The sequence below is a fragment of the Sus scrofa genome, chromosome 3 (assembly GCF_054392235.1).
Source record: "Sus scrofa isolate SSC_HxYL_T2T_F1_AM1 chromosome 3, Sscrofa_HxYL_maternal_Yorkshire_Landrace_v2.0, whole genome shotgun sequence".
NCBI classification, from domain to species: Eukaryota; Metazoa; Chordata; class Mammalia; order Artiodactyla; family Suidae; genus Sus; species Sus scrofa.
In genome coordinates, this window is record NC_139385.1 from 46,393,828 (window position 1) to 46,415,809 (window position 21,982).

At 62.7% G+C, this 21,982-nt stretch overlaps 4 protein-coding genes across 19 annotated transcripts; 1 reads left to right on the forward strand and 3 right to left on the reverse strand.

Annotated features, from left to right (window-relative positions):
• Positions 1-245: 245 nt before the first annotated feature.
• SYNGR3 (synaptogyrin 3) lies at positions 246-5,498 on the reverse strand. Of its 6 annotated transcripts, XM_085018112.1 has the most exons (6): positions 3,658-3,867; positions 3,025-3,155; positions 2,492-2,835; positions 2,106-2,343; positions 1,757-1,899; positions 246-1,679 (listed from the first exon to the last, which is right to left on the reverse strand). In XM_085018112.1, exons 4-6 carry the CDS (start codon positions 2,173-2,175, stop codon positions 1,470-1,472), a joined length of 423 nt encoding a protein of 140 aa, XP_084874238.1. In that variant the 5' UTR covers positions 2,176-2,343; positions 2,492-2,835; positions 3,025-3,155; positions 3,658-3,867; the 3' UTR covers positions 246-1,469. The 6 variants fall into 6 exon arrangements, with proteins under 6 accessions (XP_084874238.1, XP_084874236.1, XP_084874237.1 ...); XM_085018110.1 differs by lacking the exons at positions 2,492-2,835; positions 3,025-3,155; positions 3,658-3,867 and adding exons at positions 4,551-4,714; positions 5,411-5,498; XM_085018111.1 differs by lacking the exons at positions 3,025-3,155; positions 3,658-3,867 and adding an exon at positions 4,151-4,399.
• A 1,618-nt stretch (positions 5,499-7,116) lies between these two features.
• On the reverse strand, positions 7,117-10,014 carry GFER (growth factor, augmenter of liver regeneration). Its single transcript, XM_003124726.5, has 3 exons — positions 9,234-10,014; positions 8,672-8,868; positions 7,117-7,817 (listed from the first exon to the last, which is right to left on the reverse strand). Exons 1-3 carry the CDS (start codon positions 9,969-9,971, stop codon positions 7,655-7,657), a joined length of 1,098 nt encoding a protein of 365 aa, XP_003124774.2. The 5' UTR covers positions 9,972-10,014; the 3' UTR covers positions 7,117-7,654.
• Positions 10,015-12,543: 2,529 nt separating this feature from the next.
• On the forward strand, positions 12,544-14,821 carry NOXO1 (NADPH oxidase organizer 1). 4 transcript variants are annotated; one of them, XM_013987814.3, is made up of 8 exons: positions 12,544-12,821; positions 12,912-12,992; positions 13,095-13,170; positions 13,269-13,446; positions 13,567-13,748; positions 13,829-13,942; positions 14,248-14,365; positions 14,443-14,821. In XM_013987814.3, the coding sequence occupies exons 1-8, from the start codon at positions 12,756-12,758 to the stop codon at positions 14,708-14,710; spliced, it is 1,083 nt and encodes a 360-aa protein (XP_013843268.1). In that variant the 5' UTR covers positions 12,544-12,755; the 3' UTR covers positions 14,711-14,821. The 4 variants fall into 4 exon arrangements, with proteins under 4 accessions (XP_013843268.1, XP_013843269.1, XP_013843270.1 ...); XM_013987815.3 differs by having other exon boundaries at positions 13,098-13,170; XM_013987816.3 differs by lacking the exon at positions 13,829-13,942.
• Positions 14,822-14,918: 97 nt separating this feature from the next.
• Positions 14,919-21,325, reverse strand: TBL3 (transducin beta like 3). 8 transcript variants are annotated; one of them, XM_021086787.2, is made up of 22 exons: positions 21,159-21,217; positions 19,397-19,448; positions 19,219-19,314; positions 19,085-19,132; positions 18,837-18,978; positions 18,661-18,745; positions 18,405-18,575; positions 18,246-18,321; positions 18,080-18,173; positions 17,815-17,996; positions 17,583-17,724; positions 17,425-17,483; positions 17,242-17,345; positions 16,606-16,753; positions 16,291-16,521; positions 16,153-16,223; positions 15,916-16,072; positions 15,787-15,845; positions 15,546-15,649; positions 15,382-15,453; positions 15,136-15,294; positions 14,919-15,058 (listed from the first exon to the last, which is right to left on the reverse strand). In XM_021086787.2, exons 1-22 carry the CDS (start codon positions 21,197-21,199, stop codon positions 14,949-14,951), a joined length of 2,403 nt encoding a protein of 800 aa, XP_020942446.1. In that variant the 5' UTR covers positions 21,200-21,217; the 3' UTR covers positions 14,919-14,948. The 8 variants fall into 8 exon arrangements, with proteins under 8 accessions (XP_020942446.1, XP_084874070.1, XP_020942447.1 ...); XM_085017944.1 differs by having other exon boundaries at positions 20,962-21,217; XM_021086788.2 differs by having other exon boundaries at positions 20,803-21,217.
• Between the last annotated feature and the right edge of the window lie 657 nt (positions 21,326-21,982).

Consider the following 21,982-nt stretch of genomic DNA (forward strand, 5'->3'; position numbering starts at 1 on the left):
CTTTTTTTTTTTGCTTTTTCGGGCTGTACTGGTGGCATGTGGACATTCCCAGGCTAGGGGTCCAATCGGAGCTACAGCTGCCGGCCACCACAGCCACAGCCACACGGGATCTGAGCCGCGTCTGTGACCTACACCACAGCTCACGGCAACGCCAGATCCTTGACTCACTGAGCGAGGCCAGGGATCGAACCTGTGTCCTCATGGATGCTAGTTGGGTTTGTAACCTGCTGAGCCACAGCGGGAACTCCCTCTCATTTACAGTCTTTATTGTAAATAAGTTGCAGTTGGAACATGGGACACTGAAAATACACAATCACGGATTGTTCTTTCAGAAGGAGGGCGAGACCCATATATACAAAAATTGTAAACATGTTCACTTCAATAGCCACACATGATGGGTCTAGGCTACAGTGTACAGGGCTGTCACTCAACTGCAATTCCAGAGGGAGGCGTCTGTCTGTAAGAATGAGATGTGGCAACCACATTTGGTATTGACTTAATGAGAAAAGCCAGCTTCGAGCAATGCATGAGTACTCAGCTATGCAGAGGGACCCCCGCCTCAGGCTGGGCCTCAAAATGAGGTGCAGGGTGGGGAGTTCAGGGACTAGTCCAGGAAGCCAAAGTAATGCAGTTGGCAGGGAATGGCCGACTCCAGGGCAGGGTGGGCAGGAGGAGCCTCTAGGCCTCTCTGCTCATGAGGAGAATGTGGTACCAGCCACCCCGGTGTCTGGAACCTCCTTTGGGCAAGGTCTTACTAATGGGCTGCTGCCCAGGCCTATAGCCACGCTGTGTTTCCCTGGCCAGAGCCACCCACACCCCAGCAGGGGCCCGGGCCGAGGCAGGTAAGGGCTGGAGCAGGGGCCATAGAAAGAGGGGCTGCATGTGGGGAACTATGAGGTGAAACCCGAAGGCGTGACCACAATCACAATGGCGACAGGGCCTGGCTACTCTATTCGCCCCATGAGGAATGGAGGGCAGCTCCAGACAGAGCACATGGCCCTACAGGATGGCCACCAGGACCATCGCCACCCACAGGGACTTGGGATAAGTGTGGCCATGCTTGCCAGGCCACGGGGTGAGGGCGCTGTCCCTTCCCAGTCACTCCCAGTCCAGGGCAGCCCCTGCACCTGGCTATGGAGGGGCAGCTGGATCCCTGACCCCAGAATGGACAGGTGGCTGGCTCTCTCTCCAGGGGAAAGGCCCCTAGGCTGGTCCACTGGAGGACATGTACCCAGGCCCGTGCTGTCTCCTCTCAGGACCTCTGACCGTGGGCGGGGGGGACTAAAGGGACCGAAGGAACTTGGGGGGGACAGCCCAGGCACTCTGGAGGCTATTTTCTCTCGGCCCCAGACGGCCCACAGCGGCCACACCCTGCTGCTGGGCCAGGAGGACCTGAGGGAGGTCCCAGGAGGCCTTGGATCCTGCGTTGGTGGGGCAGGCTTGGAACCTTGGTCTGGGCCCACCAGCCGCTAGTAGGCAGGCACCTGGTACCCTTTGGGGCTGGTGTCCAGGGTCTCGGTGAAGGGCGGGCTCTGGTAGGTCTCCGTGCCCTCCACACCGCTGCCCACCGGGTAGCCTGGGTAGGCCTGGCCCGCCCCAGCACCCAGCTGTTCGGTGGCAAAGAGCGACATGTCCGTGCCCAGGCGGAACCGCTGCAGGGCCTTCACGGTAAGCGCCACCTGACGGGGAGTCGAGGTCAGCTGGTGACGACCCTGCCCTGGCCCCGCCCCGGCCCAGGCCCGGCCCCCGCACTCACCCAGCTGAGAATGGAAAAGAAGCTGAAGGCAATGGCGGCCCGCGCCGCGTCTCCCGCCTGCACGGTGCCCGGATCCGGCGCCGTGCGCTGCCACTGGTTGGTGAGGAAGCAGAAGCCCACAAACCACAGGAAGGACCAGAGCCCTGCGAGCAGGCGGGCCGGGTGCGTCAGGGCCCCGCCCAGCCACGCGGGAAAGGAGAGGCCGCGGCACGTAGGCCCCGCCCCGCCCCGCCCCGCCCTCACGCCCCGAGAAGCCACGCGCCCTCTGGCCCCGCCCCTGCCCCGCCCACCCGAGGGGCCCGGGGCGCGCCCTCCCAGGCCCCGCCCCTCCCGGCCCGGGCCCGCCCACCTGAGAAGCCCAAGTCCAGGAGCACCGCTCGGCGACGGTCGCGGACGCTGCTGATCTGCTGGAAGCGCATGTCGAGCAGCAGGAAGGCGGCGCAGGCGAGGAAGGCCCCGACGCCGAGCACGATGCCGAAGCGGCAGGCGCCCGCGTTCCCGTTGAAGACGCAGCGCAGCTCCGGGCCGTTGTCGGTGTTCACGTAGCCCTCGTTGACTATGGGCCCGAAGACCGCAATGGAGAACACCTGAGGGCCGGGCGGCAGGGGGTGCTCAGAGTTCGCCGAGGCCCGAGGTCTCCGAGCCCACCGTGAGCGCCGCGCTCTCGGGCGTGTCCCTGCGTTCCACTGCAGCCCAGGATCCATCTCTTCGGGGACCCCTGCGTTTAATACCTACCTCGGGTATTTAGTAACTATGGAGAACACGTTCCATTTAGTGAGCATCTACCATGCCCAGGCACTGTGCTTAAAATGACTCCATGCGTTTTAGCCCATAGACTCCTCCCAAAAATCCACTGAGGGTGGCATTGTTCTTGTCCTCTTTATAGGTGGGGAAACCAGGGCTCCAACAAGTGAAGTGACTTGTCCAAGGTCGCATGGTTGCTGAGAGCCAGGGCTGACATTCCAGCTGGGTCCTCTGCACCTTGTGGAGCCTGTAGTATCTCCCATGGGGCCCGCTCCAGAGTGTGGGGACAGGAGCTTTCACCTGGACCGGTGACTCCCAGGCTTGAGTCAGCGGGGCTGGGGGAAGTAAATGCGCAGTCGGCCGAGAAGGCGGAGCAGAAAGGGGGCAGCAGAGGAACAGCTGCACAGAGCTGTCATCCAGGACCTGGGTAGAACCTGCCCTCAGCACTCAGAAGCTGTGTGACATGCCAAATGCAATGGCAGACACAACTCATGGGGTGCTGGGAACAGAGGAATAATGCTCACCCAGCACCCTGCATTCTGTGGGCACTCCAGGACTGTGATTAATTATTCATGGCATCCATAAGTGTTTGGGCTTCAAAGATGACACCCTACATCTCGGATTTGGTCAGACCTCAGTGCTCCGCCCGTGAGGACTGGAAGGCAAGGAGGAAGGGGATCGGTCCTTTGACACCAGGTGCCGGGTTCCATGTTTCTAAAAAAAAGACTTCCCGTCTCCACTTCATTTCTTTCCTTTCCGCCCCAGCTCCTAGAGACTGAGAGGAAACCAGGATGCAAGCTAGGGACATGTACCCCCAGATGGCTCCACAAATTGGATCAGAGTTAGGACCAGAATGTAGGGCCGCTACGTCCTGGTCTGGCCAGAGTCATTCCACCTCCACCAGGAAGGCCAAGGGCCCCCGCCCCACCCCGGGCATCGCCTTCCTGTAAGACAGGTGAGTAGCTGCCACCAAGTGGATAAAACCCAGCCTGGAGGGGTGGGAAGGGGGAGCAGGCCACCTGGTGTAGGGGTGCCCCAGTAGGCGAGGTTGCCTGCAATCTGCCCCTCTGACACCACCTCCAGAAAGCCCTCCCGGTGCAGAGCTGCCCCTTCCACCTGCCCCACTCATAGGACTCCCAGAGCACCCCCCAACTCACAGTTGCAACGGGCGGCGAGGTGGGGGGGGGCTGGGAAGGGCCGGCTCCCTTCGAAGGAGCCTGAAGGATGTGCGTGCGGGAGAAGCAGAGGGAAGATGTGCCTGATCCTCTCGGCTCCGATAGCCCCTCCTCGCGCTGAGGCTGAGCGCCCAAGCCCCTCCACGAAACCATTCCCCACCCCTGCGCCCGCTTCCAGGGCGTGAGCGAGGTCTGAGGAAGGGGACTGAATTAGATCTAAGAAGGAATTGGGAGTTGGGTGCACTGGGTGGTGACCTCTCAAGGTCCCCGGCTGTCGCTGCCGGCCCCTCCCCCGCCCGCAGGTGGGCGCGCCCAGCCCAGGTGACGTCACCCAACCTGCGGCCGGCTGGGGAGGGGCCGGCCAGGATGAGGATGGGGTCCGGGGGCAGGGGCGAGGAGCGGGTGACAGGGATGAAGGATGCCAGGCGGGGTGGGTGGGATATGGGGGTGGGGGGCTGGGGCCAGGGCCACTCACCCAGGACGCAACCCGCAGCAGGGTCTGGGGCCGCCGCGCAAAGCTCACAGGGTCCAGGGCGGCCCCCGCACGGCCTGCGCCGAACGAGGCTCCCTCCATGGCCGGACCGGGCGGGCTGCGCGCCCCCAGCGCCCTCTGTCCGTCCGTCCGTCCGTCTGAGCGGCCCCGCCCGAGGCCGCCCGGGGCTGCTGCTGATGTTGCCGGCGCTGCCAGTGCTGCTGCTGCCTTCGCCGCCTCTCGGGAGCGCGCAGCGGCCGCGGCGGGGGCGCGCGGGGCGGGACAGAGCCCGCGCCCCCCCACCCCCGTCCAGGCGTTCAGGGCTGGAGCCCTCCCCTACCTCTGCCCGCCCTCCTTCCACCCCTAGTCTCACTGCAGCACCAGGGTCCGAGATGGACACTACCTGCCATGTCTCCATCAGGGCGCAGGGTCACGCGACTGAGTCCCCCAGGTCCCCTAACTGGTAGGCAGGAGTCAGCAGGGCAGGCGAACACTGGTCTCAGCCTTTGCTGTCGCCACGTCAATGGACAAACCGACATGACCTCACTCAGCTTCCTGCCCCTGGTCCTGGCAGACCAGAGATGGGTTACTGGGGCACTCCCTGACTTCACCACTGTACCTGGCAGCCTCCCGAACCGGGAGGGAGAGTGCCTTCTGCCCTCAGGGCCACTCGTCCAGGCAGGCTGGTGTGGGTGGGAGCTGGGGCCTCTCTGCTCTTTCCCTGGGCTTGGATATCGTCATTCCAAGGTTCTCACTTAGCCCTCCCCACCCCCAGTTTTTGGCGACATATTTAGTTTTGGGCCAAGGAGAGGGGAGAAGCACCAGAGATGAGGAGATTGGCAGAGCAGTGCCTTGCTTCCCCTGAACACCTGCTGAGGGGTCTTTGCCACAGATGGCCCAGCCCCAGGTTAGACAGGGTCCCTTCCCTCGTGTTCCTTACAGGCCAGCCCAACAGGGGCCCAGGGGCCTCCCGTTTCTGCCTAGGGCACTGAGAAAAAACCTGCCTTTGGGGCGCATTTACAGCGCCAGAGCTTTCACTGTGCCCCGTGGAGGTAGGGAGTGTTTTACGCCCAATCTTCAGATTCTAGAGGCAGGCTGGTTGAATTCCTTGAGCTCAGAAAGTGCAAGAGCTGGAGATTCAAACCCAGGTCCCTACTGTGCCATTCGTGTGGTGTGGACAGTGGTATCCGGCCCATCCCCCGGGGAGCTCAGTCCAGAGCGGGAAGTGTCGCCCACTTTGCATCCAGCCCCATCCCCTCTCACCTGTGGGCAACAGCGCCCTCTGTCCCACGCCTCGTCCCTGTCCCTCTTTGCTTGATTGCTTACATCCGTGCCTCAAGATGCCACTTTGCTGTCTTAAAAACAAATTTACAGGAAGTTCCTGTGTGGTGCAGCAGGTTCAGGATCCAGCACTGCCACAGCTGCAGTGCAGTTTGGATCCCTGGCCCCGGGAACTTTCACATGCCATCCTGTCCCCATCCTCCTGGGGACACTTGCAATGCCACCCCATCCTTATATTCCTCCCATCCCATGGGTCCTTTCTTATCTCTTTCTGGTTCCCTTCTCCTGTTCGGATCTGTGTCCTTTGAGCCTTAGGGGTCCCAGGGCACGGTGCTGGGGCTCTTCTGCCTGCTCTCTGCTCACTCTCTTGGTCTACATGCTAAGAGCTTGAGCCAGAACCTTCCCCTGAACTAGGATCCCACTTGTCTCAACTGGATGGTCTGGAAAACAGTCCATAGCCAAGTTAGAGCTGTATTGGGAGGTTAAACTTCGGGGAAGCCAGAGGTAGGGGACAAGGGCAGTGAGGTGGGGGTGGGGGGCACTGATACAGACAGTGTGCTCCGGAGCTGACCACGGCTTCACCAGCTCCCAGCACGCAGGCGACCTGGGAAAGGCCCTGTGCCGGGGACGCCCTTCTAAAAAAAGAGCAGGAAAAAGAGCAGGAACCCCTCTGCTGGCTGCTCCTGGCCTCCTGTTTCTCTGTGTCAACCCTCTGGGGTGCAGGTGCCGAGGAAGCTGTGCCAAAGGTTGGCCCTTGCCCGGGGAGGAGCTGAGACGCCACGGGGGGAGGTGGCCAGAGCTTTATGGCCACAGGGATGGGACACACTATTGTTGGGCCATTCCAGCGGAGAGCTGACAACTGGCAGAGTAGGTGTGGCTGAGAGGATCCAGGACGGCCCAAAAGCTGGGTCCAGGTCACCCCCAAACCTGCTTTGCTCACAGCCTTCTGCACCTCACTGATACACTGGGCAACTCCATCCTCCAGTGACTGGGGCAGAGCTTCACTCTTGGCCGCCACATGGGTGCCTGTCCTCCCTGCTCTCCCCCACGCCTGCCTCATTCCAGCTCCACAGCCAGAGAGACCTTTCAAAAGTCACTTCTTGCCGTTCCTCTGCTCCACACCCTTCCGTGGGAGCTAGGTGTTAAAAGCACATCCTTTCTGGGGTCTTGAGGACCTGCCGCCATGTGACCTCGCTCCCCTCTCTGCTCCTCCCCCAGACCCAGCAAGGAGGCCTCCTTGGAGTTCCCGTCGTGGCGCAGTGGTTAACGAATCCAACTAGGAACCATGAGGTTGCAGGTTCGGTCCCTGCCCTTGCTCAGTGGGTTAACGATCCGGCATTGCCGTAAGCTGTGGTGTAGGTTGCAGACTCGGCTCAGATCCCACGTTGCTGTGGCTCTGGCATGGGCTGGAGGCTACAGCTCCGATTTGACCCCTAGCCTGGGAACCTCCATATGCCGCGGGAGCGGCCCAAGAAACAGCAAAAAAAGACAAAAAAAAAGACACACACACACAAAAAAAGGAGGCCTCCTTGCTGTTCGCGGAACAGCCTGGCCCAGTCTTGCGATGGCACAGCTCCCTCTTCCTCGGGAGTCAGAACTCAGATGGGAGGAGGCAGCAGACTACATGCAGCGAGGGCAGGCCCGTCCATCACCGCAAGCGCCAGCACAAAACACACCGAAGGCAGGTCTTCAGTCACTTCTCCAGCATTTTATTTTGGTCTCAAGCTCCACAGAAGCCTTCGACAGGCCTGGTGCAGCTGAGCAAGGCCACATGCGGCACGGCAGGTGTGCAGCAGAGCTCAGCCCCCAGGCCTCTCTCCTGAAGTACTGGCAGCGCACAGGCCCCGGGCTAAAGACACTGCAGCCATGCCAGCTGTCCCTAGCTACACGGTGGGGGACAGGGGCCTGGCCTGGCAAGACAGAGGAGCCCTGCCAGGCTGGTCACCTTCCTAAGTTGGCAGCAGGTGTCAGGTGAGCAGGAGGCCGAATCTGGAAAGGGAGGGACAGCCTAGGCTGCCCTGGCCTCCTTCAGCGCCCTCGGGCCTGGGTTGAGGGGGAGGCCGTCGGGGGCACCCCCACTTCTACTCTGAACCTGAGAGAGGGCTCCATGGGCAGGGTCTGGGGACCACCCAACTGAGACAAGACAGGCTCTGGCTCTGATGTACTTTTAATAATGAGCCCCACACGCTCTGGTCAGGCCGCGCACATGCTCTGGCTGGCTGGCATCTAGTCACAGGAGCCGTCCTTCCATCCGTCTCGCCAGCGCTCGTCCACCTGCGAGCAGTCAAACTCCGGCTTGCCCAGCTTGCGGTTCACCTCGTTGTGCAGGCGGCACAGCCACTGGGTGAAGTGTGCCCGGGTGCGTGTGTCTGGCTGGTTCCGGCATATCCTGTGTGTGGGAGCACGCGGAGGATGGGGGCAGGCAGTGCCCCCACTGTGCCCACCCCCCAGCTCCTTGCCTGCCCAATTCAGGGAGGAGAGCTGGCACCTTTGCCGGGGGGAGGCTACACCAGGAGTGCCCCTGCAGCAGCAAGACCTGCCAGACACCTGGGCCTGCTCAAACCCTCACCCGCGGAGCTCAGCAAACTCAAAGAAGCACCCTGGGCCAGACATTAAGGCACAGACCTCGACTTCATGGCCTCAAAACAATCAGGAAGCCTCACACCCTTGCGTCCTTGGCCCCAGGCAGTGTACAGAAGGGATGGAACCTGCACAAAGGCATAACTGAACACCAGATCTGCTTCTTAGCACCCACGGCCCTGCTGCCTCAGCTCAGTAAGAGACTTTGTTCTAACTGCCCAGGCTTCAAACAGCAAGGGCTGCCCTGCCCCTCAAATCCAGCCCAGCCTATGGGTGCCACACCACAGTTCTTGGGCTCCGCAATGGAGAAAAGGGGGCTCTCGGGAGCAAAAGCAGTGAGTTCCCAAGGTCTTGAAATTGGCAGTCCTGCTCCAGCAGGTAGCAAAGCGGCGCCCTCCACACCTGCCAGAGCCTCCAGCAGTGCTAAGCAAGGCATCTCAGGAGGGAAGTGCTCCCCAGAGTTCTGGGGCGGAAGAAGCCCCAGGCAGCTTGGCCCTCGAGGAGAAAGGAGATGATCCAAGATCCCTCATCTGCTGCTGGCCCCTGCTCTCGGCAACCCTCTCCCACCTCTGCCTTTATTTCTCTAGGCTTCCCTTTATGACATCAGCCAGGCCCAGGCTCCCGGCGGGACTGGCTGCGGTACCCAGGACTCACACAACTTACCTCCTCCTTATGTCTTCAGCACACTCCTCGCATGGGTAAAACTTGGAAAATAAATTTACCAACTGAGCCATATCTTGCTGCTGTTCTGGGGTGGGCAGGTCGGGGTAGTAAGCAGCCAGGGTGTGGAGTACAGCCCAGCTGTGGCGGCCGAGTTCCTCGCGATCTGGAGGACAATCTTCCCTAAACTTGCTGTCCCGCTGTGGAAGGAGGCCGACCAAGGGTTAGCTCCGTTCCCCCGCCGGAAACCTACAAAGCTCCATTTTTTCTGCCCTAGCCGGAGGCCTACTGTCTGTCCTAAGTCCTAAGGAGGCTGGTCCGGCCAACAAGTGGCTAAGGGCCGAAAGGCCCGGCCTCCCTTAAGGGCTAGGCTTTGGGACAGCCACCCCTCAACCCCGGGGAAGGGGGCAAAGTCTTAGGGCCTGGAGGAGTGCTCCGCCTGGGTCTTGGGAACTCTGCCCGGGGCGCTTGACAACATGGTGTGCGGGCCGGGGCTAGGAGTCGGCAGGGCTCGCGGGCCTCTGCGGGAAGGAGGCGCCTCCCCAACCCCACGCGACATCTGCACCTTCTGCTGCGTCCGCATCCACGACTTGAAGTCCACGCAGGCCCGGCAGGGCCGCCTCCGGGAGGCGTCCTCGGCGACCTGAGAATCCGAGGCCGGGGCTTGGGAGGGCATCCCGGCTGAAGCGGCGGCATCTCTCCGCCCGGCGCCCCGGCCGCGCGCGTCCGTCACCAGGTCATCCACCACCTCGGAGCGCGCGCCGCCGGGCAGGAAGGAGAAGAGGTTCCCGCCAAAGCGGCCCCGCTCGCCGGGGGCCGCCATGTTACCCGCGCAATGCCTGCCGGGCCAGCTCGGTCTCCAGATGGGCTTCCAAGTCGGTCTCCAGGCCAGGGCGCGCGCCGCCGCCAGGGCGCGGCCGCAGGAGCCGGGAGCCCGGGCCGCGGGCGCGGGCGCGGGCGCGGGCGCGGGCGCGGGGCCTGAGCTGGGGCCGGGGGCGGGGTCGGGGGCGGGGCCTGGGCCGGTGTCCGGCGTGGAGGCGGAGCCGGGGGCCGCGGCCCGCGACCCGGAAGAAGCAGAGCTGGAGTCGGCGGCCCGGGCCCGCGTGTGTGCGGGGTTGGAGATCCTAGTCCTGGCCGCAGCCCTGGGCCTCGTTCCGCGGCCCGAGCCCGACTTGCGTCCTCCGTGGCGGCGCTCCCGCTTCCTCCAGTAGAAGACCAGCGTGTTGTGGAAGCGGCGCGGCCGTGCCGTAGCCTCTGGCTGCGGCTGAGGCGACGTCCGTTTCGTGGCCCGCGATGCCCCCATCGCTCCGCTCTGACCGTCCCGCGTGCCCGCTGCTAGGCCCTATGCCCTCGGCTGGGGGCGTCCTGGGAGCTGGCGCTTGGTGCTGTGGCAACATGGGGCGGGGCCGTGAGCGCACAGAGGCGATGCTGCCGGGGCTGAGCCTGCGGATCCGCCCTGGCGACGGGTGCCATGGCAACGGGTGACTGGCAACCCGGGGTGAGGCGGTGCCGGCAAAGGAGGCGGTGCGTGTTTGGGCTGCGCGCACGGAGCGGACCCTCCCGCTCCCGAATCCTGTAGCCTGCCTGAAGCGGTTAAACCCACGTCGGGAGTGGCCTCAGGGATACCTGTGCTTCCAACTGTGCATTCATTCATTCCGCAAATATTTGTGTAGTGCCTCATCTGTTCAGAGCTGCTCTAGGCGCTGGGCGGTGCCGGGAGAAAGATTCGAAAGTTTCTGACCTCCCCAACCCATAATCCAGTGTGGTCAAGACGGAAACAACAAAAATCTAAAAGGTGTCACACTAATAAATGCTCGGGGGCATGAATGGGGCGAGGTAAATGCGGGAGGCCTCCTTGAGGAGGTGACGCTTAGGCGGAGGCCTGAAGAATGAGGAATCACTGAGAAGGGCAATCAAGGCCGAGGAGGATCTTTGCTTCTTGTGTGGGTGGGAAGGCCAGCAGGACAGGACCTGGGTAGGGTGGTGGCAGAAGAGATCCAGCGGTGGCCAGGGGCCCAGCAGGGACCTCATCAATGGCCATGGGCGCTGGCAATTTATTCCAAGGACCCTGGGAATGTGCTGGGACATTTGGGGCCTGGTACTCTGGTGTGATCTCAGTCGCCAAGCTGCCTCTGGGGAGTGGATGTCACAGGAGCAAGTGAGGAGTACAGGCTTTGGGGGAGGATGGGGCTGCTGCAGTTGTCCAGGTGAGACGTCAGGGTAGGGTTATAGAGAGAGAGGAGTGGAGGGCGTCTAGATTGCTGGCGGTGTGGAGCAGGGGCTGTCAGTTGGCATGGGGGGGGGCAGTGCTTAGCATCCTTTTAGGTTCCTGGTGTGAGCAAACTGCCCATCTCCAACTTCTCTCTCTTCCCAGGAACAGGTCTGTCCCACCCTGTAACCTATCAGGCTAGTGGCCCCCACTGAGACTGGCAAGAGTGTGACAGCTAGACTGAAGGCACTTTGCAAAAATAGGCCTCTGTTGGTGCTCCCGCTGTGGTGTGACAGGATGGGCAGCGTCTTGGGAGCCCTAGGACTTGGGGTCAATCTTTGGCCTGTCACAGTGGGTCAGAGATCCAGCATTGCCACAGCTGCGGCTTAGGTGGAGACTGCAGCTCATATGTGATCCATGACCTGGGAGCTCCATCTGCCACCAGGTGGCCACAAATGAAAAAAAAAAAAAAAGAAAAAAAAAATTAGGTCTGTATCCACAGGTGTTCATTGTCTGTGCCAAGACCAGGGAAAGTTTGAGGGCTTTGGGGGGAGCTGCTGTTTGGACAGACTTACAAAGGCCTTTTGTCAAGGCCAGGGTGCCTCCCTGGAGGGACCTCTTGGAGGCTGGCCCCTCCCTCATAGGCATGGGGTAAGGTGAGTTCCAACACAGAGCTGGCAGCTCCCACGGTGGGAAGAACTGCTGTATGCCAGGATTGGATGGCACTCCGAAAATCTCCCCTCCAGGGAAGCGGGGCACCTGGGCACACCCTGTCTGGGGATTCTGACCCATTGGGTTAAGGATTCGGCATTTCTCTGCAGCTGCTCTGGTGGCTTCTGTGGCGAAGGGTTTGACCCCTGGCCCAGGAACTTTCACATGCTATGGATGTGGCCAAACGGAAACAGAAAACAAAAAACAAACCAGCAGAGTCCTAGTCACCACCTCTCCCGTCCCCCAAGTGCTGGTGCCTGGAGGTGGATGCTCTACATCCCGCCCCAGGTCCGTCCACCGCAGGGGAACTGATGCTCTGAGCCTGTGAAGTCTGTCTTTCCCCAACACGTACAGACAAAACCCCTGACAGTTAATAGCCATTTAACATAAATTCCTCCTCTGTGACTTGGGGACGTTAAGAGACCTTTCCTCCTGGACCTCCCATCATGGCTCAGTGGTTAACGAAGCCGACTACTGTCCATGAGGACATGGATTCATTCCCTGCCTCACTCAATGGATTACGGATCCCGTGTTGCTGTGAGCTGTGGTGTAGGTCGCAGACATGCCTCAGTTCCCGCTGCTGTGGCGGTGGTGCAGGCTGGCAGCTACAGCTGCTATTTGACCTCTAGCCTGGGAACCTCCATACGCTGGGTGCGGCCCTTTAAAGAAGAAAACACAGAGAGACCTTTCCTCTAAAGAGAGGATTACACCAAAGCACTTAAAGCCTTTGGCACCGGGCCACTGGTTCCTGATGACCACTGCAGACAGCTCCCCAGGGAGTTCAAAGCCAGAGCCAAGGGCCCTACGTTGGGTGTGGGAGGGGCCAGGCCTGGCGGCACTTTGATGGCTCTTCCTTCTCCTCCTCCCAAGGCCAGGCTCCTCTGATAGGAGGGCCTCAGGGTGCAGTCCCAGCCCCCCCACTCTGCTTCTCCTCCCACCCAGGCCCTGTGCTCCTGCCCCTCCGCTCCTCAGGTCAGGGGTGCAGTGAGGAAGCTGCAAAGGACCCAGTCGGGCAGGGAAGTGCGGCCAAGACCTGGCAGGGCTGGGGCACCGCTGGGGAATTCCAGTCTTCCGGGTGCCTGGCAGGCGGGGAGGCAGTGGACTGACCCTTGGCCACACCCGACAGGCTCCAGAAGCTGACGACAGAGACCCGGGGCGGCCCCAGTGATGGCAGGCCCGCGGCACCCGGTGTCCGTGAGCGGGGCAGCTCTGGTGCAGACAGAGAGGCTCCAGGTAGGAACCAACGGGACACCTGCCGGCCGCAAGGGGCAGGGAGGGAGTTCCCAGCCCAGTCTATCCAAGACGCCCCCCTTCCTCCACCAGACATTTGCCTTTTCTGTGCACTGGTCGGATGAGAGCGAAGCCTTTGTACGCAGAAGCTGGGACGAGTTCAGGAGACTCCATGTGAGTGGGCTTCTAGCCCTCAAGACCCTGGCAAGGGTCCCCCACCCTCGCAGGGGCACCCAGTGGGGCCTCAGAGACCCACATGCCCATTCTTGCCCTCAGAAGACGCTCAAGGAGATCTTCCCGGTGGAGGCGGGCCTGCTGCGGCGGTCGGACCGCATCCTCCCCAAGCTTCCTGGTCAGGCCAGCGGGGATCCCAGCAGGGGTGGGGGCGGCAGCGGTCTGATGGGGGGCCCTGGGGCGTGGTACCATGCTGTGTCCCCACCCTGCCCCCAGATGCATCGGCGTTGGTGCACCGGGGGCGCACGGGCCGAGGCCTGGCGCGCCTGCGGCTTCTGGAGACCTACTCAAGGGCCCTGCTGGCAGCAGGAGAGCGTGTGTCCCGCAGCCCAGTACTCACTGGCTTCTTTGCGCCACAACCTACAGACCTGGAACCTGCGCTACCACCTGGCAGGTGTCTGACACCCCCCCACCACACCACCGACTCTGCTGGCAGAAGCATTTGGAGGATGGGGGAGGCAAGGTGGAGGGAAAGTCAGTCCCGCAGACCTCACCCACCCTCTGCTCTCGCCAGCCGGGTGATCCTGCCCACCCTGGAAGAGCCCCTACCAGGCCCCACAGGCAGCCTTGCCATCCACAGCCTGGAGGCTCAGAGCCTGCGCTGCCTGCAGCCCTTCAGTACCCAGGACGTGTGGGGTCAGCCGTTCTACGCCGGGGCCCAGGAGGCCCTGGGTGTGCTGCTGCGACACCCCTCAGGTGAGTCTGGGGACACGCCCTTCTGCCCCTGGGGTCCCAGTAGGCCTCAGGATCTGAAGCACCCCGCCCCTTGGGCACAGGCTGGTGGCTGGTTGTCAACGAGGACCAGCAGACGGCATGGTTTCCTTCTCCCTACCTGGAGGAGGGGGCCCCCGGCCCAGGACGAGACGGGGATCGGCGCCTGGGGAGCCACAGTGAGACCAATTCCCCTCCCCACACCCACCACGACCACCACCGGGCCGTGTTTGGCAAGGACGGGCCGCAAGAAGTACCCAAGCCAGGAGAGGGAGGCTGTGGGACAACTGGGTGGTGACAGTGGCCCTGCCGTGTGTGTTCCCCAGAGTGAGCCAGAGACCCAGTGGGTTGAGCGTGGCCCCTGGTGTCAGCAGAGAAACGAACAGGGGAAAGCCTGGAGATGGTGACGTGGCAGGAGACAGCGTGGGGACTGAGGCAGGGCGGGGGCCTCCGGTCCCAGGTAACCACCAATGTCCATTCCCAGGGCCCCAGTTCTGCGCCTCCCGTGCCTACGAGAGCAGCCAAGCTGATGAGCTGTCAGTGCCCGTGGGGGCCCGTGTGCATGTGCTGGAAACCTCGGACCGTGGCTGGTGGCTGTGCAGGTGCCTGTGGCAGGGCAGGGCTCTGGTGGTTCGGCCAGGGGCAGACCCGGTGCTAACCAGCCCCGCCCTCCCCACAGGTTCCAGGGCCGCACCGGTCTTCTTCCTGCTGTGATACTGCAGCCCGACGGGCTGGGCACACTCCTCAGCGGGCCCCGGCTCCACCCGGGGGCAGATGGAGGGGAGGACAGGGAGGGCGAGGCCCGAAGCGCCCCCAAGTCCCCCCAGGCCCAGGCCCTTCCCCCGCCCGTGCCTGCCCACCCACCGCTGAGTGCCATCCGGAGCCGCTGCTGCACCATCACCCGAAAGGCGCTGGGGCAGGACCCAGGGTGTCAGGGACCGCCTTGAGTGCGTGTGACCCTCGTGGGGGGGCTGTGGGAGGAGCAGCTCAGGGTGGGACTCCCTGGCTGGCAGGGACTTGTCCTCTGAGTAAAGCTCTCCTCACTGACCCCCACCCAGTGGCGGTGCTCTGTGGGCCTGTGGGGTCTCAGCCAGGGTTGGGGCTGGGCGGTGGCCCAGGCCCTGGGGTGCGACAAAGCCCAGACAGACACAGGGAGCAGAGATCAAAGTCCATTTTTCTGGGGGTTTAGAGGGCTGGGGGCGCTGCGGGGAGCGTGGGCAGCTTCATGCTGTGCCACAGGAAGTCCAGGAAGGCGGCCGCCTGCAGTGTCCGGCTGAGCCGCTGGAAGTGCCGCTCTGGGGGGGGACAGCAGCTGTCAGGGCCCACGGGTCTGGCGGCCGGGCCCCCGCCCTGATCCAGGCAGCCCACATACCAGTGTAGGGCAGCAGGGCCTCAAGGGAGGCCCGCACGCCATCGTAGGCCAGCAGCTCTTCCGGGGCCTCGTGCCGCAGGAGCATGCCCAGCACAGCCTGGGCTTCGTGGCAGTGCCGTGAATTGGTGTTCCACGTGACACAGAAGCGCAGCAAGGCCTCTGGGGGTGACAGGGACGGTCAGACCTGCCTGCCAGCCACCCCAGGCTCAGCAGGCACCGTCCAGCCCCACCCCGCCCTCCCCAGACCTTTCTGGTCTCGCCGCAGTTGGAGCACTGTGGCTTCCAGCTTCTCGCAAGACTCAGGGTCCCTTCGGATGGCTGTGGGAGGAGGGGAGACTGAGCCCCGGGAAGGGCACCTCAGACCCGGGAGACCCCCCCCATCCACCTGCCCGGCCCAAGGCAGCCCCGACCCTGGATGACGGTCAGCACGGTGTGGGGCCGGTCCAGGGAGATGGCCAGGCCCAGCGCCCGCAGGTACCGCTTCTCATGGAGCAGGTTGTCCAGTTCTTGCTGCCTGGCGAGGGGAGGAGGGAACAGGGGACAGGGCCGCTGGGGTGAGTGGCGCTGCTGCCCTGAGCCTCGGTGTCCTGTGCTGCGGAGGCCGACGCTGGCAAGCAGGACTTGCGGGCAGGGCTGGGGGACCCCACGTACCTGACCACCTCCTCCTCTCTCCTGGCCTCCTCTTCGGCCTGTTCCTCCTCGGTCACATCCTGGGGTCACACTGGAATCAGACAGGTGTCCCCACGCGGCCCTGCCCCCCCAAGCCCCCACCCCACACACCTTCCAGAGGATGACGCGGGAGTCGCTGGCAGCGGTGAGGGCGCGGTCGTCCAGCCGACTGCAGTGCAGCCCCCAGACCTTGTCCTCGTGGGCGTCCAGCGTCCTCACACACTCGTTGCTCTTGATGGTCCAGAGCTTCACGAGCCCGTCGGAGCCGCTGGGTCGGCATCGGGAGGCGCTCAGCCCTGGGCCTGTCCCCAGCTCACCCCAACCCGGTCCGGCCCCCAGCCCGCTCACCTGGACAGCAGCTGCGTGCCGCGGCTCACAAAGGCCACCCTGAGCACAGACGCGTCGTGCCCCTCGAACGTCTGCGGGGGGAGGGGAGGTGTTGAGATGTCACCGGGCGGGGACCCGGGCGGGCTGAGGGCGGCTCACCTTGAGGCAGCTGAAGTCCTGCAGGGCCCAGAGCTTGACGGTGCCGTCTGCCGAGGCCGTGGCCAGCACCTGGTCCATGGGCGAGAACTGGACACACCAGAGGCCACGCCGGTGGCCCGAGAAGATGCCCAGCAACTGGCACTGGGGCAGAGCCCAGAGTTTGGCCGTGCGGTCCTGTGACCCTGTGGCCAGCAGCTTGTCGTTGGGGGCAATAGCCACACTGTTGATGTCCTGGGGACAGAAGCAGGCGGCAGCTCAGTCCCCCAGCCCAGCAAAGGCCCTGCCACGACCCTGCCGGGTGCCGTGGGCGGTTACCTTGTCGTGGCAGCGCTGTGTGGCCTGGGCTTGCAGGAGGACAGGGCCGCTGTCGGGGGCAGTGCTCCTGGATGGCAGGGCTTCCGGGAGGGGCCAGAGCTTCACAGTGCAGTCCTGGCTGCCCGTCACCAGGAAGCTCTCCTTCAGCCTGAGGCCAATTTGGGGGAGAGAGAGATGCCGGCTGAGGCCCGGCCTGCCCTGTGGGCAGCGCACCGCAGCTCAGGCCCGTCAGAGTTTGGCCCGGACCAGAGAGATGGCCTGTCCCGGAAGGTGAACTGCTGCGTCACCCCACGGCTCCAGGACCACCTGCTGGCACCACCCGCCCTCTGTGCTGTCAGATCCAGTCCCAGCAACGGGACTCTGGGCCCCAGACAGCACCCTCTCCACCAGGGCGTTTGTTCAGTGTCATTTTCCTTCTCTGACGCCACCCCCGCCTTTAGCTACGCAGCCTCAAAGCCACGTCTACGGAACCCCCACAATGGCATCTGGGGGTGCCCCCAACCCCATCCTTCATTCCATATCCCTGGGCGGGAGGCTCACAGAGCAGGGCCAAAGCCACCTATTCCTCCTCCCCCTAGGAGGAGGGCCTGGGCCTGTGCCTCTGGGACACCCTGGACGCAGCCCTGAGCCACTTACCTTGAGCAGCAAATGGTGCCCACGCTGTGTGTGTGCCCAGAGCCCTGAGCCACACAGGCCACCAATCCAGCCTTGTTTATCCTCCAGATGCGGATGCTCTGATCCTGGGGACAGGATGGGTGAGGACAGAGGCTGGGGTGGGCGTCCCCGCCTGGGCCCTGCCCGCTCCTTACGGCGCCTAACCTTGGCACAGCTGGCGAAGAGCCACCCCTTCCGGAACACGTCTAGGGCCAGGACGATGTCTGGAAGAAAGTGGAGCGGGCGGTCAGAGGTCTGTTCTGGCAAGGAGTGGGTCATCCGTCCAGGCCAGAATGAGGACCTGGTTGGCTTGGTGCCCTGACCTGTGTGGCCGTGGAGGATCTGGCAGGCTGAGGTCTGCAGCTCAAACACTTTTAGGCAGGGGCTGTTCGAGGCCACAACTACGTGGGAGTTCTCGGGCCCGAGGAACCGGACGTCCAGCACCTCCTCACTGTAGCCGGCAAACTGCGAGGGCGGGAGGGACTCAGGTCAGGGCCCATGAAGTGGAGAGCTGGCACCTGAGGCGTGGGCTGCGCAGGGCCGGCACTGGCTCACCTGTTTCTGCAGCTGCAGGGAGCGGGCCTCATAGAGCAGCAGATTGTGGTCGGCAGTGACGCTGAGGAGCAGGCCGGCGGCTCGGGCCAGGGCACAGTGGGTCAGCTCTTGCCCGGGGCCTGGCAGCCGGGGCTGTGCGTGTACACACTGCCCAGAGGCCGCCTCCCACACGCGCAGAATGCCTGTGGGGGTCGGGGGCTGCTGAGACTCACAGATCCACTGGCCCCCCGCCGCCCCTGCCGCCTGCCTTGGCCTGGCCCCACACCTTGGTCGCCGGCCGTCAGGAAATGCAGGCCTGTGGACTTTACACCCAGCTCAGGCGCCGGCTCCTCTGGCAGCAGCACTGCAGCCTCCACGCTCTGTGGATGAGCAGGTCAGAGGGGGCAGCCCGACCCCCACCCTGCCCCACTCAGCGGCCCCAGCACCCCCACCTCAAACACTGGCACGGTCTTCGTGGCCTGGAGGCTCTGCAGGTCCCAGACAGTGCAGATCTTGTCCCGGCCCGAGCTGGGGGGAAAGAGCCGCCTTAGACCCCAGATCTTTGCTGTGGCCTCCCGCTCCTGCCAAGGCCTGTGCGGCTGGCTACCGACCTGATCATGGTGTAGCCGTCGGCACTGAAGGTCACAGAGGTGACAGCGCTGTAGTGGGCAGTCAGCACGGCCAGGCACGAGCGGTCCTGTAGTGACCACACACGGATGCTAGCGTCTGCGGCTGAGGAGAAGAGGAGCAGGCGGGCGGGGTCCGGGTGGAAGGCCACCAAACTGTAGGTAGGTGGGGCAGGGCTGGTGAGCGGGGCCACCCTGACTGGGATGCTCCACCTGCCCGCCCTGTGCCACCGCTACTCACTGCACGACACCCGGCGAGCCCCGGAAGTGGTGTGTCCCATAGTGGCGCACGACGTCCCAGACGCGCACGGCCCCATCACAGCCGCCTGTGAGAATGTGTTTGAGGTGTGGGGCTGGTGTGCCTAAAGCCCCCTGCCTAGCTTCAGCTGCCCCCTCCAACCCCAGCCGGGGTCCTACCTGTGGCCAGCAGTGTGGAGGTGGGGTCGAAGGCCATGGCGGCCACAGGGGCTGTGTGTATCGCCTTCCACAGGCGGACGATGCTGCCCTCCCGCCAGGCCCACTGGGCCAGCAGCAGCGCCCGGGTGGCCGTCACCAGCACCTGGGGGAGGATGCAGGTCAGCTGAGGGCAGAGACATGGACACTCACCTCCTAACTCAGTTTGGATGAGAGGTAGTGAGCCTGCCTCCTGTCCCCGTGCCAAATACCTCGTCATCGGGGCTGAGGTCAAAGGCAGTGATGTCTTCCTGATCCTCCTGGAGGTGAGAGTGGATGCACAGAGCCATGAGAACAGGCTGTTCTCCACACCAGCCCTCGCCCTGACCCCCACCCCCCGCCTCACCTGCTCGAGGCTCCGCAGCACAGCCCCCGAGGCCACATCCAGAATGTTGACTCTGGTACCACAGACGCAGAAGAGGTGCTGCCCAGTCTGGTCCAGCTGATGACAAAAGGGTCTCAGCCCAGGTGACACTTTGCAGCCCCGACCTGCCCCGCCACAATGTTCCTCCCTGCGTTGGTACCTGCACCTTCCCGCCCTTGTAGAAAGGCTCAATCTTGCGCTCGATGGCATAGCTGGAAAGAAGAGGGGGGGAGCATGAACCACTGACCCCTTGGTCTCTAGTGACCAGTCCTACAGTGGGTGCTCTCCCAGACGTCAACCCATAGGGCCCTGCCCTTGAGGAGTTCCTGGACAGCAGCAGGGATGCAGGGGCCACAAGGGACAGGGGATGATAAGGTCTTTTCATCATTACCTTCTTTAACCCTCTCAGCTGTGAGGCGGGTGATAGCATCCCCATGTTATAGGCAGTCCAACGGCCCGTGTTCCCAGAGATTCCCCAGTGGTTGAACAGGCTGGACCTTGGGGGCCCCCTGCTGGCCATGGGAGGTCAGGCCTGGGTACCAGCCCTGAACATCCTCCTCCTCAACATCTTTATCCCAAGGTGCATCCAGCCTAGCCCTTCCCCAGCCCGGGCTCCTTCCTCCATCCCACTCTCCAAGCAGACCCTCATTTCAGCAGAGGTGTCACACTGTCCCTCCCCTTCCTCTCAGTTACTTTCATGACGGTCCAGGCCATGGCACCTTCCTCTCTGAGGAGCTGCTCGAGCGTCTTCACAGATTCCTACCACTCTCTCAAACCCTGCTCCCAAAGACTTTTTGGGGTGGGGGGAAGAGAGGTCTTATCAGGGCTGTGAAGGGGTCAAATAGGAGCTACAGCTGCCGGCCACAGCCACAGCAATACCAGATGTGAGCTGTGACAGCTCAGGACAACGTTGACCCACCAAGCAAGGCCAGCGACTGAACCCTCATCCTCATAGTTACAAGTCAGGTTTATTTCTGCTGCGCCACAACAGGAACTCCCCCAGAAAGGGCTTTTAGAAAGTAACTACTCATGTCATTCCCCCCAACCCCCGCAAAACCCTGCCCTGTCCTTACATGTTTCTAAGACCCTGCCTTAAGGGGCCTCTGCTGATCTTTCCCGTTCACCCAGGCTGTTCCCAGTATGTGGCCTGGGCCTCCTGCTTCCTGGATTTCAGAAGTGCCTGACTAACTCTACCAGAGGGAGCTAGATAGCCAGGATGAAATGGAGCTCCCCTGAACCCCTCATCCATCCAGGAGAGTTACTCTCGCCATCCGGGATTCCCCTTGCTAGTGCTTGCCACCGCCTCTGATGAAAATGATTTGCTCAATATGTTTATCCTATCAGACTGCACTCCACAGGGAGAGGCTGAATCTGTCTGGTCCCGGGCATTGAGCACTTAAGACGTTCAGCCTAAGTATGGGCACTGAATAAGCACGGGACTCAGGGCCTCTGGACCACGGTGGACCAGCCCATCTCCTGATTTCTCTCCCTGGCTCAAGGACAATAGGGACAGCAAGTGAAAGCTCCCCAGGCCGCCTGCCCCACAAGTAATTCTTCTCCCGTTACCTGAGCAATAGGAAGTCCCGCCCCCGTCCAGGGCCAGCCTCGACTTGCGCTCAGTTCACCCCTTCTTCTTCCTCTGAGATTTCTCGGCTCCACCCCCCTAACCCGCTCCAAGTTCAAGTATCCCAAATTAACTGCACCCGGCCGGACCCCAGTGCCTGCCCTCCGAGAGCTGTCGGTTCCGAATCTTCCATCTAGACCCGCAGCTGCGACGAACCCGCGGGCCTGTCCGTACACAGTCTTCGCCTCTTCCCTCAAACCCGAGTGGGTGCCGGATGCACGCGGGCGCCTTCGCTACCCCGGTCGCGAACCCGGCTCCCTCCTCCGGCAGCGCCCGGAGCCCCAGAGCCCCTGCTTACTTGGACTTAAAGCGGCCCACTCCGGCCGCCGCTTCCGCCATGTTGTCGTCGTCGTCGCCGCCGCCGCCGCGTGAGAGAGACCGGTGCGCCACTCCTCACTACCGGCGCGGGGAGATGACATCACCAGAGACTGGTGTGACGTCATCAGCGTTGCCCGCTAGATGGCACCTTTGCTAAGGGCAGCGTTGTCGGGAAGCGGAAGGAGCCAGAGGCGTTTCCGGCCTACTGGGTGGCTGTGGAGCGGCGCGGGGCCATTGGGGCAGGCGCGGTACACTGGTAGGGGCCTGGGGTTGCGAACTACCTGTCCTTTTTTTTTTTTTTTTTGTCTTTTTTTTTTTGTTGTTGTTGTTGTTGCTATTTCTTGGGCCGCTCCCGTGGCATATGGAGGTTCCCAGGCTAGGGGTCGAATCGGAGCTGTAGCCACCGGCCTACGCCAGAGCCACAGCAACGCGGGATCCGAGCCGCGTCTGCAACCTACACCACAGCTCACGGCAACGCCGGATCGTTAACCCACTGAGCAAGGGCAGGGACCGAACCCGCAACCTAGTCGGATTCGTTAACCACTGCGCCACGACGGGAACTCCTACCTGTCCTTTTAATGGAAAATTTAAAAGATATTCGTAGGAAATGTTTACTAGAGTAATCCCAAGACTCCTGTTTCCTTGGCATTTTAGGATTTGGGGGCTGGCGCGGTCAGATGCGCTCCGTTAGGTCCCATCTGAACCGCGAACTGGGCTCTGCCTTAAGACTCACGATACTGTATGAGAAATAAGGCAGGTAAATTAATAAATCACATGATTTCCGAATCATTCAAATGTGTTGAT

Excerpts from the sequence above, each read along its gene's own strand:
- SYNGR3 (XM_021086782.2), bottom strand. The coding sequence starts at position 3,828 with ATGGTTTCGTGGAGGGGCTTGGGCGCTCAGCCTCAGCGCGAGGAGGGG. Across the intron at positions 2,344-3,657 it reads CCTCGCCGCCCGTTGCAACT|GTGTTCTCCATTGCGGTCTT; the intron begins GTGAGTTGGGGG and ends CCCGGCCCTCAG. Across the intron at positions 1,900-2,105 it reads CCTGGACTTGGGCTTCTCAG|GGCTCTGGTCCTTCCTGTGG; the intron begins GTGGGCGGGCCC and ends GCCTGCTCGCAG.
- GFER (XM_003124726.5), bottom strand. The coding sequence starts at position 9,971 with ATGGGGGCATCGCGGGCCACGAAACGGACGTCGCCTCAGCCGCAGCCA. Across the intron at positions 8,869-9,233 it reads GGATGCGGACGCAGCAGAAG|CGGGACAGCAAGTTTAGGGA; the intron begins GTGCAGATGTCG and ends CTCCTTCCACAG. Across the intron at positions 7,818-8,671 it reads GCTGAAGACATAAGGAGGAG|GATATGCCGGAACCAGCCAG; the intron begins GTAAGTTGTGTG and ends TCCCACACACAG.
- NOXO1 (XM_013987814.3), top strand. The coding sequence starts at position 12,756 with ATGGCAGGCCCGCGGCACCCGGTGTCCGTGAGCGGGGCAGCTCTGGTG. Across the intron at positions 12,993-13,094 it reads ACGAGTTCAGGAGACTCCAT|AAGACGCTCAAGGAGATCTT; the intron begins GTGAGTGGGCTT and ends TCTTGCCCTCAG. Across the intron at positions 14,366-14,442 it reads CGTGGCTGGTGGCTGTGCAG|GTTCCAGGGCCGCACCGGTC; the intron begins GTGCCTGTGGCA and ends CCCTCCCCACAG.
- TBL3 (XM_021086786.2), bottom strand. The coding sequence starts at position 21,303 with ATGACGTCACACCAGTCTCTGGTGATGTCATCTCCCCGCGCCGGTAGT. Across the intron at positions 16,073-16,152 it reads GGCACGCAGCTGCTGTCCAG|CGGCTCCGACGGGCTCGTGA; the intron begins GTGAGCGGGCTG and ends ATGCCGACCCAG. Across the intron at positions 15,846-15,915 it reads CCCGCGTCATCCTCTGGAAG|GATGTGACCGAGGAGGAACA; the intron begins GTGTGTGGGGTG and ends GTGTGACCCCAG.